Source organism: Lithobates pipiens, unplaced genomic scaffold (assembly GCF_037356315.1).
Source record: "Lithobates pipiens isolate NorthernLeopardFrog02 unplaced genomic scaffold, aLitPip1_a1.2 Scaffold_8, whole genome shotgun sequence".
In the NCBI taxonomy this organism is placed as follows: Eukaryota; Metazoa; Chordata; class Amphibia; order Anura; family Ranidae; genus Lithobates; species Lithobates pipiens.
The window spans coordinates 193,494,552-193,510,869 of NW_027507903.1; the positions used below are offsets into that span (position 1 = coordinate 193,494,552).

Here is a 16,318-nt window from a genome sequence, read left to right on the forward strand (position 1 = left end):
GATCCATCCTGATTGCCCGGGAGAAGCCAGAAGACAATGGCAAATTTTAATTCACTATTATAAGTGGGTGGGTTCGGGGTGCAATGCTCTGCGGCCTGAGCCCAACCTTTTTCAAGCCAATTAGAGCCTCAGGCTCTAATCATGCGGCTTGGAAAAAAAAATCATACAAATGCCCCTGCGCCCCTAAGGTACCAGCCGCTCCTGATGAGACCCCTTTCACATGGAGCGGAATCTGTCAAGCAGATCTGCCTGCTCGGCGGGAGATCTGTCTGCTGAGCATGCAGATAACAGGTCCATGTCTACTCTGCTCATGCAGAGCAGACACGGACACAGCCGCTGTTCTCTATAGGATGGTCAGATTGAAACGGACCGCTTGTCCGTTTCCATCCGATACCATCTGATCAGCTAGAATGGAATGGAATCCCCATCCGTCTGTTTTTAGCAGACTGGACTGGATCGGATGCAGGCAGATGTACACATGTCCATTTATATCATCCTCTCCCTAGAGAACAATGGGTGGTCCAATTGGGCCTGCCTGAAAAACACACAGGCAGACCCGATCGGTCTGCTTGTGTGAAAGGGTCCTAAGGCCTTGTTCACTCAGGGCATACACAGTTTACCTTTACAGGGATGCACAGGTGTTCCGTGCATCTCTCTCTCTGCAGGCCGTCCCATTGATATAATTTGGGATGTAGCACCTGCGTGGACAGAGCCATTGCTCCCTATTTTACATCTCTGTAGGTCCACATGTATGTCCCTCACACTGTCTGCGTTCTGGTTCATGTACCTACCCACACCCACAGAGATGTCAGATTGGGAACAGCAAAAGTTTTTTTTTTTATTTTTTTTTTTTTTTTTTTTTTTTTTTTTGTTTATTAACTCCATACAGGTTAAGCTTTTATATTTAGTAGGGATTTAGCAGGAATTTTCTAAAATTAGCTGTGCTTTTATCTGATAATTGGTTTTAGTGTATTTTTTGCGAATATATTGGCTTGATAAACATTTGCGCAAATACAGTGGTGTCTAAAATTCCAGTAGCACCTTCTTTTTATTCTAGAGGTCCTATGCTTTCAGAAAATATATGGTTTTGGGGGTCTTTCACAAATTCTGAAAGCTGTAAGGGAAAATTTCAAACTTTCAGATTATTATTTTTATAAAAAAAATTTAAGAAATTTGGATATTTACATTTTTGCGTACATTTGTTCAATTTTCACCATTTGTAAAAATTACAAATATTTATTAACTCAATACAGGTTAAGCTTTTATATTTAGTAGGAATTGTGTAAAATTAGCTGTGTAATTTATCTGCTAATCATGGTTTTAGTGGATTTTTTGTAAAAATATTGTTTTGATAAACATTTGTGCAAATATTGTGGGGCCTTAGCAATCGATAGTACCTTCTTTTTATTCTACTGTGCTTTCAGAAAATATGTTGTTTGGGGTGTCTTTTACAAACTTTGAATGCTATAAGTGAAAAATAAAAGAGCAAAGGAAAAATTGCAAAAATGGTCTAACCACCTGAGGGTAAAAATGGAGCACAAGGCCTGGCAGTGAAAGGGATAAAAAAGCTTGCGGCAGTAGAATCAGTATAGTGTACAACAAGTATATGATCCAGGGGAGGATCTTCATTTTAACCACTTTCAGACCGGACCAATTTGCTGGTCAGACCACTTTTTGAGATTTGGCACTGCGTCGCTTTAACTGACAATTGCGCGGTCGTGCGACATGGCTCCCAAACAAAATTGACGTCCTTTTTTTCCCACAAATAGAGCTTTCTTTTGGTGGTATTTGATCACCCCTGCGGTTTTTATTTTTTGCGCTATAAGCAAAAATAGAGCGACAATTTTGAAAAAAACGCATAATTTTTTACTTTGTTATAATAAATATCCCCAAAAATATATAAAAAAACATTTTTTCCCTCAGTTTAGGCCGATACGTATTCTTCTACATATTTTTGGTAAAAAAATCGCAATAAGCGATTATTGATTGGTTTGCGCAAAAGTTATAGCGTTTACAAAATAGGGATAGTTTTATAGCATTTTTATTAATAATTTTTTATTATTTTTTTTTACTAGTAATGGCGGCGATCAGCGATTTTTATTGTGACTGCGACATTGTGGGGGACCCATCGGACATTTTTGACACATTTTTGGGACCGTTGACATTTATACAGTAATCACTGCTATATAAATGCAGTGATTCCTGTGTAAATGACACTGGCAGTGAAGGGGTTAACCAGTGGGTGGCAGTGTAGGGGTTAAGTGTTCCTAGGGGTGTGTTACTAACTGTGGGGGGGTTGGGCTTTCATTTAGTGAACACTGATCTCTGCTCCAATCACATGGAGCAGAGATCAGCGTCACTAGTTGCTAGGCAGAATGGAGAAATGCTGTTTACAACAGCATTTCTTCATTTGGCCGCTCCGTGAGACGATCGCGGGTATGCCCGCGGCGATCGAGTCCGCGGGTCCTGCGACCGGACTCACGGGGGTCCCGACCAGCACGGGAGCGCGCCGCCGCCGGCGCGCTCCCGATGGCAGGGCGGCAAATTTAAAGGAACGTACATGTACGCCCATTTGCCTGACCGTGCCATTCTGTCGATGTACATCGGCGTGCGCTGGTCGGCAAGTGGTTAAGCAAACTTATCCAAAACAATGTCAAGGAATAATCCCATGCCACGAATTCAAGTCTCCTGAAGTCTGGTCTAACATTTTTCTGTAATTTGAGGTCATACAAAACCCTCGGGTCATGGGGAGATATGGGTGCCCAAGTAAGGAAGAGAGTCTGTTCTGCATTGGAACAGAAAAGAATGTCGTAGGGCATTGGTCACGTAGCTTTAGTTCTAATTGTAGGATTCAGCAATGTAATGTGTACTGATATATTCTTTGCACTAGTGTGCATAAAAAATTTAAACTGGAAAGGTTTTAGAAATAATTGTCGTATTTTATTCCTCAGAAATCCAGGACGATGCAAAGAGCTTGTTTTATTTTGTTTTCAAGAATTTGTGATAGGACGCTATGTTGAAGCTACAATTGAAAGCGAAGAGGAATTCCTATTGCTGCCTTCTAAAGAATATTCTTCTAGAAACAAAACCATGCAGGAACCAGAATGTAAAAGCAGCATCAATCTTTCTGCACCACAAAAAAGGCATGTGATTGAATATGATTTTAAAAGCAAAATTTTGCCTCTTACAAAATTTTGCAAACCACATATCAAGCACATTCTCCTCTTTATAGCTGAAACCTGATTTACTTGCATATACTGTATATATACAGTGCATTGCGAAACATTGTGAACTTTTCAACCTTTTGTCACATTTCAGGCTTCAAACATAAAGATATAACATTTTAATTTTTTGTGAAGAATCACCAACAAGTGGGACACAATTGTGAAGTGGAACGAAATCTATTGGATATTTTAAACTTTTTTTAGCAAATAAAAAACTGAAAAGTGGTGCGTGCAAAATTATTCGGCCCCTTTACTTTCAGTGCAGCAAACTCACTCCAGAAGTTCAGCGAGGATCTCTGAATGATCCAATGTTGTCCTAAATGACTGATGGTGATAAATAGAATCCACCTGTGTGTAATCAAGTCTCTGTATAAATGCACCTGCTCTGTGATAGTCTCAGGGTTCTGTTGAAAGCGCAGAGAGCATCATGAAGACCAAGGAGCACACCAGGCAGGTCCGTAATACTGTTATGGAGAAGTTTAAAGCCGGTTTTGGATTCAAAAAGATTTCCCAAGCTTTAAACATCCCAAGGAGCACTGTGCAAGCGATCATTTTGAAATGGAAGGAGTATCAGACCACTGAAAATCTACCAAGACCTGGCCGTCCCTCTAAAATTTCAGCTCAGACAAGCAGAAGACTGATCAGAGATGCAGCCAAGAGGCCCATGATCACTCTGGATGAACTGCAGAGAACTACAGTTGAGGTGGGAGTGTCTGTCCATAGGACAACAATCAGTCGTACCCTGCACAAATCTGGCCTTTATGGAAGAGTGTCAAGAAGAAAGCCATTTCTCAAAGATATCCATAAAAAGTCTCGTCTAAAGTTTGCCACAAGCCACCTGGGAGACGCACCAAACATGTGGAAGAAGGTGCTCTGGTCAGATGAAACCAAAATCTAACTTTTTGCCCACAATGCAAAACGATATGTTTGGCGTAAAAGCAACACAGCTCATCACCCTCAACACACCATCCCCACTGTCAAACATGGTGGTGGCAGCATCATGGTTTGGGCCTGCTTTTCTTCACTAGGGACAGGGAAGATGGTTAAAATTGAGGGGAAGATGGATGCAGCCAAATACAGGACCATTCTGGATGAAAACCTGTTGGAGTCTGCAAAAGACCTGAAACTGGGACGGAGATTTATCTTCCAACAAGACAATGATCCCAAACATACAGCAAAATCTACAAAGGAATGGTTCACAAATAAACGTATCCAGGTGTTAGAATGGCCAAGTCAAAGTCCAGACCTGAATCCAATCGAGAATCTGTGTAAAGAGCTGAACACTGCTGTTCACACTCTCCATCCAACCTCACTGAGCTCGAGCTGTTTTACAAGGAAGAATGGGCAAGAATTTCAGTCTCTCGATGTGCAAAACTGATAGAGACATACCCCAAGCGACTTGCTGCTGTAATTGCAGCAAAAGGTGGCTCTACAAAGTATTAACGCAAGGGGGCCGAATAATTTTGCACGCCCCACTTTTCATTTTTTTATTCGTTAAAAAAGTTTCAAAAATCCAATAGATTTCGTTCCACTTCACAATTGTGTCCCACTTGTTGGTGATTCTTCACAAAAAATAAAAATTTTATAGCTTTGTTTGAAGCCTGAAATGTGGCAAAAGGTTGAAAAGTTCAAGGGGGCCGAATACTTTCGCAAGGCACTGTAAAGCTTGTCAGACAAGCAAAACACAAATTTGTGAAACATTTGATGTTTCTTTTTCTTACCCTATTGCTATGGGCACAGGTTGTTTAACATACTGAGCGGTGCTGCCCAAAAGGCAACACTGTACATTACCACATACCAGATTTCAGTGATCTTTACAAAAAATGGACAATATTTTTACTGTTAACTTCTGTTATCTATCTATTCTATTAACTTCTACTATTTATTTTTGCTGTGCTGCCTTATGATACACTTTCAGAAATGTATAAAGTTATTGTGTTCTCACAATATATAGTAAGTGTTTTGGATTAATTTGGGGCATTGTATTTTAATAGGACCTCAAGAAGACATCTTCCCAGTTTTATTCCATTTTATACAATCCCAGAGAGGCTGCAAAAATGCATTGAACAAAATATGGATGTATTGGCAATAGAACCTAGCCTAGGCGAAGTAAGTCCAATTTATTGTTTTTATGCATATGCTGCAAAACAAACTTGCTTGGGGGTTTTGCTGAGGTCTCTGACACCAATGCTGGGGCTGTTTTTTGTTTTTATTGTGGCCTCTGACACCAATTTTAGGGGCTTTTATTGCATCCTCTGACACCAACGATGAGGGTTTTTATTTCAATCACTGACCAAATTGAGCTATGTTATTTCAAAGCCATTGTTTCTAGTTTTTAGGGACTCTTTAATGACTGGCATAAGGCCAATGCAGTGTCTATAGTTACCCACTTAAGGACAGAGCCTCGTTTTTGAGATCTGGTGTTCACAAGTTTAAAACAGTTTTTTTTCTAGAAAATTACTTAGAATACTTTCTAACACCCTAGAGAATAACATGACGGTCGTTGCAATACTTTCTGTTACACCATACCAGTCTTACAAGAGCATTTTTATTTGGAATAAAAAATACTCTTTTTGAATAAAAAAATAAGACAACAGCAAATTTAGCCCAATTTTTTTATGTTGTGAAAGATGTTACGCCGAGTAAATTGATACCAAACATGTCACGCTTCAAAATTGCGAATGCTCGTGAAATTACGACAAACTTTTACCCTTAATCTCCATAGGCGATGTTTAAAAAAATTCTACAGGTTGCATGTTTTGAGTTAGAGGAGGTCTAGGGCTAGAATTATTGCCCTCGCTCCAGCGATAGCGGTGATACCTCACGTGTGGTTTGAAAACCGTTTACGTATGCGCTCGCTTCTGCACGGGAGCTCGGCGGGATGGGGCGTGTTAAATTCTTTTTTTTTTTTTTTCTTGTTTATTTTACTTTTTATTCTTTTTACACTGTTCTTTAAAAAACAAAAAAACAAAAAAAAACTGTCACTTTTATTCCTATTACAAGGAATGTAAACATCCCCTGTAATAGAAAAAAATATGAAATATGAGATCTGGGGTCAAAAAGACCTCAGATCTCATATTTACACTAAAATGCAATATTTAAAATGTGTTATAAAAAAAAATACCTTTTTAAGAGCTATGGGTGGAAGTGACGTTTTGCCATTGCTTTCGTTTTACAATTCTGTTGAGCTGGGTAGGAGCCATATTCCCTTCACTCCGCTCCATACCACACAGGGAGAAGGATCCTATTGCCTCCGCTTCTGCTGGATGGGGGCCTCTCTCCTGCCACCGATAAAAGTGATCTTGCAAGGAATCTGCCACTGAGACCACTTATATCTGAAAGCCAACCGCCCACTGAACAAGTGGATACCGGGGTTATGGCAGCTAGTTGCTGCCATAACAATATTCCACTTTAAACAGCCAACGTATATTGACGGCAGGCAGTCGGCAAGTGGTCAAAAAGGGATCAAAGTCTTTACCAAGTAATTGGTTTAACTTCTATAGTTGGGAAGATGCTGAAGAGTTAAATAAAAGACTACCTAGATGCGTTCTTGCTAGAAAAAAAAATATTTATCTTACGTTCACTGACTGACACAGCTCCTTACTTTAGACCATCGGGTTGTTGCGCCAGCTTCAGGAGAGGACTAGGCAGAACATGTTAACATGTACAAAAAAACAGAACTTTCTAGTTCCTCCCAAGGGGAGGAGATGGACCTAGGAACCCTGCGGGGCCATCGGTCCGGGGATTTTTTCTGCAGAAGTTGTCTTTTGCGTAAGATTAAGATCCTGTGATCTGCTATCAACAGCCGGCTGGGTGACAGGCTGAATACCCTTATCCTTGTAGTCTCCCCAGCCTGGCCAGCGAGCGTGTGCAGAACAGATCTCCGCGCTGGGTGGGCCACGATATGCCCCTCAGGCTCCAGGGGTGGCCGGTGAGCGCAATGCTCCAGCACACACATATGACCGGGCTACTGATATCTGCGTCAGTGTGCCGTGGCCAGCAGCCACCCCGTACTGATCAGAGAGTGGGTCTGTGATGGAATGTCCCCAGCTTGTCCGGAATGGTAAGTACAGCTCTTCCGGCCTCAGTGGGGCTGAGCAGCTGGGCATTTCCTGGGAGGTCGATTCGGGGGTCCCTCTCCTCCTCTTCTCTCACTGTCCCCATCTTCCCTCCCCCTGTGGGGGATGCTACATGGGCTGCTGAGCGGTGTGTGCCACATAGACAGGGGCTCCCTGGGGGGGGCTTGGGTGGGGGGCTGCGCTGGGTGGCTGTGCCCTGGGTGTCTGTGTCTCCCCTGGGTGTCTGTTCATGCTGATCACTGTAGCGCTATCTGCTGCCATTTTCTCTGCCTTTTTTCACTGTTCCTCTCTGTATACAGTTGTTTGGCGGCCATGTTTGGTGTGACCAGGGAGAAGCATGGTCAGGAACCATTTTACTGTAGTTCGGCGGGCATTTTCCCTGATATTATGTCCTTTATACTGGACGCTCAGCGGCCATTTTGTTGTAGCCCAGCACGGTTTCATGCCCAGCGCCGTTTCCTGAGGCTGAGAACAGTGCAGTTTCCTCTCACAGACACCTGGGAGCTGACACAGGACACAGGCACACCTAGCTGAATGGCGCAGAACTCGGTCAGGGTGGTAAGTCCTGCGGTGGGGGCCCCTCAGCCGCCTGCAGCAGTTAGGAGGGTGGGACCATTCACTGTCCTAAGTCCCCAACAGATGGCATACAGCATGGCTTCAGAAACTAGTTTCTTCCCCCGAACTCCAGGCAATTGCAACCAGTTCGCCTGCAGACAGTGCGGCCCTCCGGGGAGAGCTCTGACGCAGACTTGGGCCCCGCTGAGACTGGTGGCCCCTGCTCTGTCGTTTCAGATGACACTGATCAGGACTGATCGGACAATGAGGATGAGTCACCACATCCGGGTCCTTGCGTGACAAAGCACTAGTTGGAGCACTTATCACATCTGTGCATGATACCCTGAAGATTCAGGATACAGCAAATTCCTCTGCTGAGGTAGCGGTCCCTTTTGGGTCCCGTAAACCAGCCTGTGCACCTAAGGTGTTTTTGTATCTGACTTATTTAGATAAGTTCATATACAAGGAATGGGGTAGACTGCAACGGACCTTTTTGGTCCCAAAATATATGGCGGTGCATTACCCCTTTGAGGAGAGCCTTCTTAAAATATGGTCAGCTCCTCCGGTCGTGGATCCCCCATGTATCCAGGTTAAATAAAGTAACCATGATCCCGGAAGAGGGGACTCCTGCCTTTAAGGACCCCACAGACAGGAAGGTCGAGGCATTGACCCGTTCCTTGTTTACGCTTGTAGGGCCAGCTATGCGACCAGTACTGGCCTCAGCACTTGTGTCACAGACACTGACCGAGTGAGCAAAACTTTTGGCTCCGTGAATTGGGGGAGCAGCAGGCTTCTCCTGTCTGCGTGGAACTAGCAAACCAGTTAGTGCAAGGCCTTAAGTACGTTTGTGACGTGGCCCTGAATACCCTCCCTCTGTTATCCAGGGCTTCAGTGTCAGCAGTGGTGCGGAGGTGCCTGATTTGACTAAAATGCTGGTCGGCTCACCGGGCATCTAAAAAAAAGCCCTGATGGATCTTCCCTTCCTTGGCAACTGGCTCTTTGGTGCCTCTTTGGATGACATTTATTAAAAATGCCACAGGTGGTAAGAGTACTATACTCTCACAGGCCAGGAAGGTTAAGGAGCCACGCCGTAGGCAAGGGCCCTCTTTCTCCGCTCACAAACGGCTTTTTCGTTCGCCCGGGTCTTCAACCAAACGTTCCCAGCCCGACAGGACGACTTCTGAAGGACAAAAGCATCCCTGGAACCGCAAGCCTGTGAGCAAGAGTGCTACCGCATTAAGGTTTACCCCCACCCGCAACACGGGTGGGAGGGTCGCCTTCGGGAGTTTGCAGCCCGGTGGGCCTCTCGGCTGTCCACCCAATGGGTCTGCGAACTCATTTACTCTGGCTACAAGTTAGTTCCTCTTTTGGCCCTCATGGGGGCGGCAAGGGACCTGTTGAGTCACGGGGTGATAGTACCTGTTCTGGAGCCGTAAAGATTCCAGGGGTTCTACTCCAATCTGTTTTGATGTACCCCTTCCTTTTTGTGAACTACAATCTTGGACCTAAAAGCCCTCAATTGCTTTGTGAAAGTACAGAGGTTCAGAATGGAATCGGTTCGCTCAGTAGTCGCTGCACTCCATCAAGGGGACTTCCGGGTGTCCTTGGACATCCAGGATGCATACCTGCATATACCCATATGCCTACGGCATCAGAAGTTTCTGTGATTTGCAGTTGGACGCCCACTACCAGTTTGTGGCTCTCCCCTTTGGCTTGGCATCAGCCCTCCGATTCTTTACCAAGGTATTGGCTCCAGTTTTGGCGTTGCTGCGACAACATAGGATCGCGATCGTAGGTTACCTAGACGATCTCCTCCTGAGAGCATCTTCCGCCTCAGAATTAAAGGGGGATGTGGCGCTCACCATGCAGACCCAGCAGGAATTTGGGTGACCGTTGAACCTAAAAGTCAGTGCTCATACCGACTCAGCATTTGGAGTACCTAGGCTTACTGCTGGACTCCATGGAAGCGAGAGTTTCTCCCTCCAGACAAGCTGCAGACTATGAGCTGCGATAAAACTGTTGGTGAACCACAGGTGGTTGTCTCTACGCTTCTTCGTGCGAGTCCTGGGGCTCATGGTGGCCTCCTTCGAGGCAGTGCCGTACGCCCAGTTTCACACCAGAGTCTTGCAGAAGGAGAGCTTGACGAAATGGGACAAATCTCTGTTATCCCTGAATCGGCAGATTCGGGTGAGCTAGTCGGTCAAGGACTCCATGCTCTGGTGGCTGAGATCCCCGTCACTTCGGTCCAGGAAGTTGTTCCTACCTCTACATTGGACAGTGATCACAAAGGACGCCAGCCTGACTGGCCGGGGTGGAGTACTGGGGGTAGTCGACCCAGGGCCTCTAGGGGAGGAATCCAAGTTGCCAATCAATGTGCTCAAGCTACGAGCAATCAGGCTATGCCTCTCCACATGGTCGATGAGACTTTGAGGGTGATCCGATCAGGATCCAGTCAGACAATGCCACGGCGGTGGAATATGTCAATCGAGGAGGAGCAAGACGCTCGGCCGCCACACGGGAGGTTGCTCACATCCTTCAGTGGGCAGAGCGACATGTACTGACCCTATCAGCCATTTATATCCCGGGAATGGAGAACTGGCAGGCGGACTACCTAAGTCGCCAGATGCTGGACCCAGGAGAACGGGCGCTGCATCCGGAGGTGTTCAGGCTACTGTGCCTGCAGTGGGATACACCAGACGTGGATCACCTGGCTTCCCGTCTCAATCGGAAGGTCCCGACATTCGTGTCCAGGACAAGAGATCCTTGGGCAGACGCGTCGGATGCACTGGCGGGTCCATGGGTTCAGTACCGACTGATCTATGCCTTTCCTCGGTGAAAGCTACTACCACATCTGCTCCACAGAGTGGAGGCCAAGGGGATTCCAGTAATTCTGATTGCCCCAGATTGGCCTCAGCATCCCTGGTATGCCGACCTAGTGCTCCTGGTGGTGGACGCCCCCTGGCAACTGCTGTGACTAGAGGACCTTCTGTCTCAAGGTCCGATTCTCCATCCTGTTTTACCATTGCTGGTTTTAACGGCATGGCTGTTGAGAGCCAGGTGCTAAGGAACTGGGGCCTATCGGACTCTGTGATTTCAACTATGTTGAGAGCACGGAAATCTTCTTCTCTGAAGATATATCATCGTTCCTGGAAGGCCTAAATCTCTGTGTGAGGCGAAAGGGTGGCGTCCCCGCTCCAGGCTTTCAGCACCATTAAAGGACAAATATCAGCCTTGGCTGTCTTTTTTTTTTTTTTTTTTTCAGCGACTCCTGGCATCTCACTCTCTAATGAGCACTTTTGTTCAGGGGGTTCCTCCGGTGCGTCCACCGTTACCCCCGTGGGATCTGAACCTGGTGTTATCAGCGCGTCGAAATCCGCCGTTTGAGAATATCCGAGAAATTCCCTTGTTGACTTTTCCCCAGAAAGTGGTCTTTCTCGTGGCCATTACATCGTCCAGGAGGGTTTCGGAACTGGCGGCCTTGTCTTGCAAGTCTCCTTATCTGGTTATCCATAAGGATAAGGTGGAGTTGTGTCCGCAACTTTCTTTTCTGCCGAAGGTGGTTTCGGCATTCCACATCAATGAAGACCTTGTATTACCATATTTGTGTCCTAAACCGACATCTTAAGGATGTGGGCTCTAAGGGTATATTTATCTGCCACGGCTCCCTTTCGGAAGTCAGACTCTGTTTGTTTCGGTAGCTGTTCCGCAAAAAGGCACGGTGGTCTCGTCGGCCGCCATTTCCAGGTGGATCAGACAGATTGTGGTTCAGGCCTACGCCTTGAAGGGGCAGGTTCCCCCCTCTTCCAGTCACGGCGCATTCAAGAAACGGTTACACTGTCAGAATTTCCGACAAAAAGCTCCTATCGAACATTTTCCGTCGGAAAATCAGACCATGTGTATGGGGCATTACTCTGACTGGCCTAAGGTTACTGATAATGGCACAATGGCACTTTTTCTCCCTCTGAGTGCCCCACACCCATGCTACTGTTCTGTCTGTCCATTCATACACTGTGCATGATTGGGCCCCACCCCTGCTCTCTCCTCATTGGCTCACTGGCTGCGATTGACGGTACTGGGAGCCAATGTTGTCTTTACCTTTTATACACCTTCATTTGCTGACACCAGTGATGGTGTTTTTTTTGCTGCAACTGACAGTGATGGGGATTATTGTCCACTGAGCTCAATGTTGAGGGTTGTTATTTGTACTTGCGGACACCCATGTTGACAGTTATTGAATTCACGGACTCCAATGTAGATGGCTATTATTGTACGCGCTGACGCCAAGGTTGAGGGTTCCACTGATGTCACTAGTGGAAGATTATTATTGCATCCACTGACACTAATGCAGGAGGGTTATTGCAGCTACTGACACTATTGCTGAGTGGTGTTATTGCATCCACTGACACAATGCTGGGGTTATACTCCAACCTCTTTATTGCCATAGTCTGTAAAAATGGAGGACTGAAATGTATGGACGTTTTGGCACATTTATATCCTATTTATTGTTATAAGGCTTAATAACTTGGTTCAGTGCATGAAAATGCACTGTTATTGTGTGGCCTTCTGTAAGCATCGAGAGTTGCACTTGAAGCACTCCTGTAATTTTCAGGTTGACCACCACGGGCATTGAGGTTGGAATTAGGAGATAATTTTCAGTGTTTGACACCAATATTAGGCAGGGAAGTAAATTCTGCACAGGATGTAGCATTATTACAGGAGGCGGGCAGCTAAATGGCAGAGGAGGTTCAAATGTGGGAAATATATAGAGAAAATGAAATGTATACTGTGTGTGTATCAATGATGCAACACATTTAACTTATAACAAGTTATATTCATATTGCAATATAAATCCATACAATGCGGGAAAACTAAACCAGTCCAAAAAGAAGAGTGTAATTTTCCTTAAAACATAGTAAAAATATTCCATACTGTCCATTATTGCTCCTCTGGAACTCACACACACTGAGAATTTTCTCAGCTCCCCTCAATGCCTTTCTCCTGGCAGGAGAAAAGAGCAGAGTTAAAGTTGTGCCTAAAGCCACGTTTTAAAATAAAACGTTTTCTCTCCCGACACGCTTGATCACCTTTACCAATACAGTAACTGGAAACTCACTCGCCTTCTTATGGAGTGGAGGAGTAAAAGGAGACCATGGCGAGCGATGCCTGTGATTTTCTTGTGTCTGCTCCCTGTTGGCCAGAAACACACTGGTGTGAATGTAGCCTAAATTAATGGTAAATAATCATTCCGTCACATCGTAGATTTTCTTTCAAACAATTTTATTATTTTGTGTACACAAAAGTACAAAGCAATGTCAGATACAGTAATGAACAGAGTTAACTTGGTAAGCGGAAAAGGGTACAGAAAAATACAAATCGTGCCGTGAGGCCAAGAATAACACAGTACATCAAGAAGGTTGCACATAAGAGAAGCTGGATTGAACTCGTGAGTAGACTGCTTGAGCAGGTAAATCGGAGAAAACCATGTCATAAGTGCTAGCTATCAGACCGTACTACGAGTGTTAAGGGTGAAGGGGAACATAGAGGGGGCACGACCAGGGGGAAGTAGCACTCCCCACCCGCCCCCTAATCTGCACGGCAGAGCAGACATCAGGAGACCTCCCCAGCCGCCCCAAAAGGGATCTTGCTGCGACTGAGGGCTCCCCCCGTCCTCCATCTCCTGCGAGCTTCCCAGCCTCCACCCCAACAGGAGAGGTAAAACAGATGGGATCCCCAGCGTCCCCCAAGAAAGAGGGACGGAGGGTCATCCGGCTTCAGCATCTCCACTCAAAGCACAGCAGTGCTAAACGTGTAGGCCTCAGTATCAACAAAACAAATAACAGTGGAGGTGGGGGACAGGGAGATATACCCCCCTCCCACCTCAAGAGTGTGGCACTGGCAAACCAAAACAGAGTCTGCTTAAACCAATAGGTAGCAAGGATAGGTGAAAGATAGAGGGATCAGCAAGGAAGAGAAAGTAGGGGAAGGTGAGAGAAAGGAGGGAAGATGAGGACTAGGGGGGCGTGTGGGACACCCAGCAGCGCAATCAGCTAGAGAACGTATGGCCCGGGTATAATGGGATGTGGCAATGTTTGGCCCATGGTTCCCATATAAGTTCAAACCTGCGCTTCTTGTCCTGAATGATGCTAACTCTTTTCTCTTGCGCCATGATCCAGGAAATGTTATGTTTTACCGCAGAGAACGGGACCGTCATTTTTTTCCAATGAGCTGCTATTGTAATTTTCGTGCCTAACAGGATGAAGAAGATCAGGGTTTGTGAGTGCTTGGATATACCTTCAATTTTGAGGTTAAGTAGCGCTATGTCCGGCGTCTGAGGGATCTGGGCATATGTAAGTTTGCGTAGTAAAGCAAAGACTTTGTTCCAGAGATCTCTCAAACGCGGGCACGACCACCATATGTGGAGTAAGGTACCAATATGGTTGCACTGTCGAAAGCACATCGGGGATGCATCAGGATACATTTTTGCGAGGAGATAAGGAACCCTATACCATCGGAGAAGGACTTTGAGACTAGCTTCAATCAGAGACACAGTCATTATGCCTCTTTAGGACCGTTGGAGACAGGAGAACCATTTGTCCCTCTCCCATTGCAGGTCTAGGTCCTTTTCCCATGCCAGAGCATAAGGCGGTTTAGATAATGTCGAGGCCAAGGAGGAGTAAATGATGGATATCCCTCCCCTCTGATCAATGACATCCGAATACCATGCTTCATAATTCGTAACTCTTAGGGGAACTGATTTATCTGGCCAGATAGAGTGGAGAAAGTGGGAAATCTGAGAGAAGCGGTACCTTTCCTCATTTGGCATTTTCAATTTCTTGAGGCAATACGTAAGGGAAAAGGGGCCTGAGGGGGTGAAGAAATTCCCTATTCTGAATAAGCCTTTATTGAGCCACCACTTGAAGGCTAGTATGTTCATTCCAGGAGGGAATTTGGGATTGTGGAAGATATGCGTTGGTGGGCGTATTGGTGAAATCAGGGCTGAGTTTTTATAAATTTGGTCACAAAGGGACAGAGTGTGAGAGAGTGGGGGCTAAAACTGGAGGTCTCATTTTGGGGGGGACCCAAATGAGGTCATCTATAGTGTGTCTAGGGACTGCCTGTCTTTCCATAGAAACCCAATCAGGCTTAGCACCCTGGGCATAGACAATGGAAAACTGGACCAGCCTTGCTGCTTGATAGTACCACCAAATATTAGGTAGGGCAAGTCCTCCTTGTGATTTAAGACGCTATAGGACATGTTTAGAGCATCTCCGTCCTTTGGTACCCCATATAAATTGCAGTATGCTAGATTGGATTTCATGTAAATGTGACTTGCGTATCGGTATAGGGAGTGCCCTAAATAAATATAGGATGTGTGGAAGGAGAGTCATCTTTATTGAATTGATGCGACCCAGCCAAGAGAGATCATACTTGGACCAGGAAGCCAGGTCAGCAGAGAGTGTTTTGAAAGCAGCGGGAAAGTTCGCAGGGAAGAGGGTTTCGAATTTAGGAGTGAAATTGATCCCTAGGTATGGGATGTGTGTCGTGCACCAATGAAGTGGGAAGGGGCTCTGAATATTATTCAGTAGTTCGGGAGGGACCGTGATATTCAAGGCCATGGATTTGGAGACATTAACGAGGAGCCCTGATACTTTACAAAACTGGTCTAGCAGGGAGAGTATGTTGGGCGTTGAGATCAGTGGGGATGTGACAAATAAGAGTATATCATCAGCAAACAGCGCGCATTTGTGTTCTTGCCCCCCGCAAAGGACACCCTTGTTATTAGGGTTCTGTCTAATCGCAATGGCTAAGGTCTCAATGGCGATAGCGAAAAGGAGGGGGGAGAGTGGGTATCCTTGTCTGGTCCCTTTTTCTATGGGGAAAGGATCAGAGTAGCAGCCTTGCAGATGAACCCGCGCAAAGGGGTTTGAATACAAGGCACGTAAGATCCCCAGGAATCGTGGACCAAAACCCCAGCTTTCAAGGACCTTGAAGAGATAGAGCCAGGTCACTGTGTCAAATGCCTTTTGAAGGTCAATTGATAGAAGGTACCCTGCTTGTGGAGGGCCACCGTCCCATTGTGAATTGAGGGAAATATTATCAATCGCTCTTCTAATTTGGTCTGGTCCCTGTCTCCCCGGGATGAAGCCCGCCTGGTCTTTGTGGATGTAAAGTGCAATGTAGGAGGAGAGCCTGTTGGCTAAAACTTTCGTCAAGATTTTGAGGTCATTGTAGATCAGAGAGATCGGACGATAATTAGATACTAGAGACGCGTTTTTGCCCGGTTTGGGTATGACTGAGATATAGGCCAGGTTCAGGGCTTAATCCAGGGGAGATTCGGACCTGATATGGTTGAAGAATCTGACCATATATGGGACCAGTTGGGTTGCAAATTTTTTATAATATGCTACCGAGAAACCGTCGGGACCTGGAGCCGAGTGTGCTTTAAGATGCTTAATTACC

At 45.7% G+C, this 16,318-nt stretch overlaps 1 protein-coding gene across 1 annotated transcript in view; it reads left to right on the top strand.

Annotated features, from left to right (window-relative positions):
• Nucleotides 1-16,318, top strand: part of MOV10L1 (Mov10 like RNA helicase 1) — a 301,052-nt gene that overhangs the window by 152,017 nt on the left and 132,717 nt on the right. The window contains exons 8-9 of the mRNA XM_077473981.1: nt 2,952-3,143; nt 5,219-5,333. Coding sequence (XP_077330107.1) covers nt 2,952-3,143; nt 5,219-5,333 — 307 coding nt within the window. The remainder of the gene's footprint in view (nt 1-2,951; nt 3,144-5,218; nt 5,334-16,318) is intronic.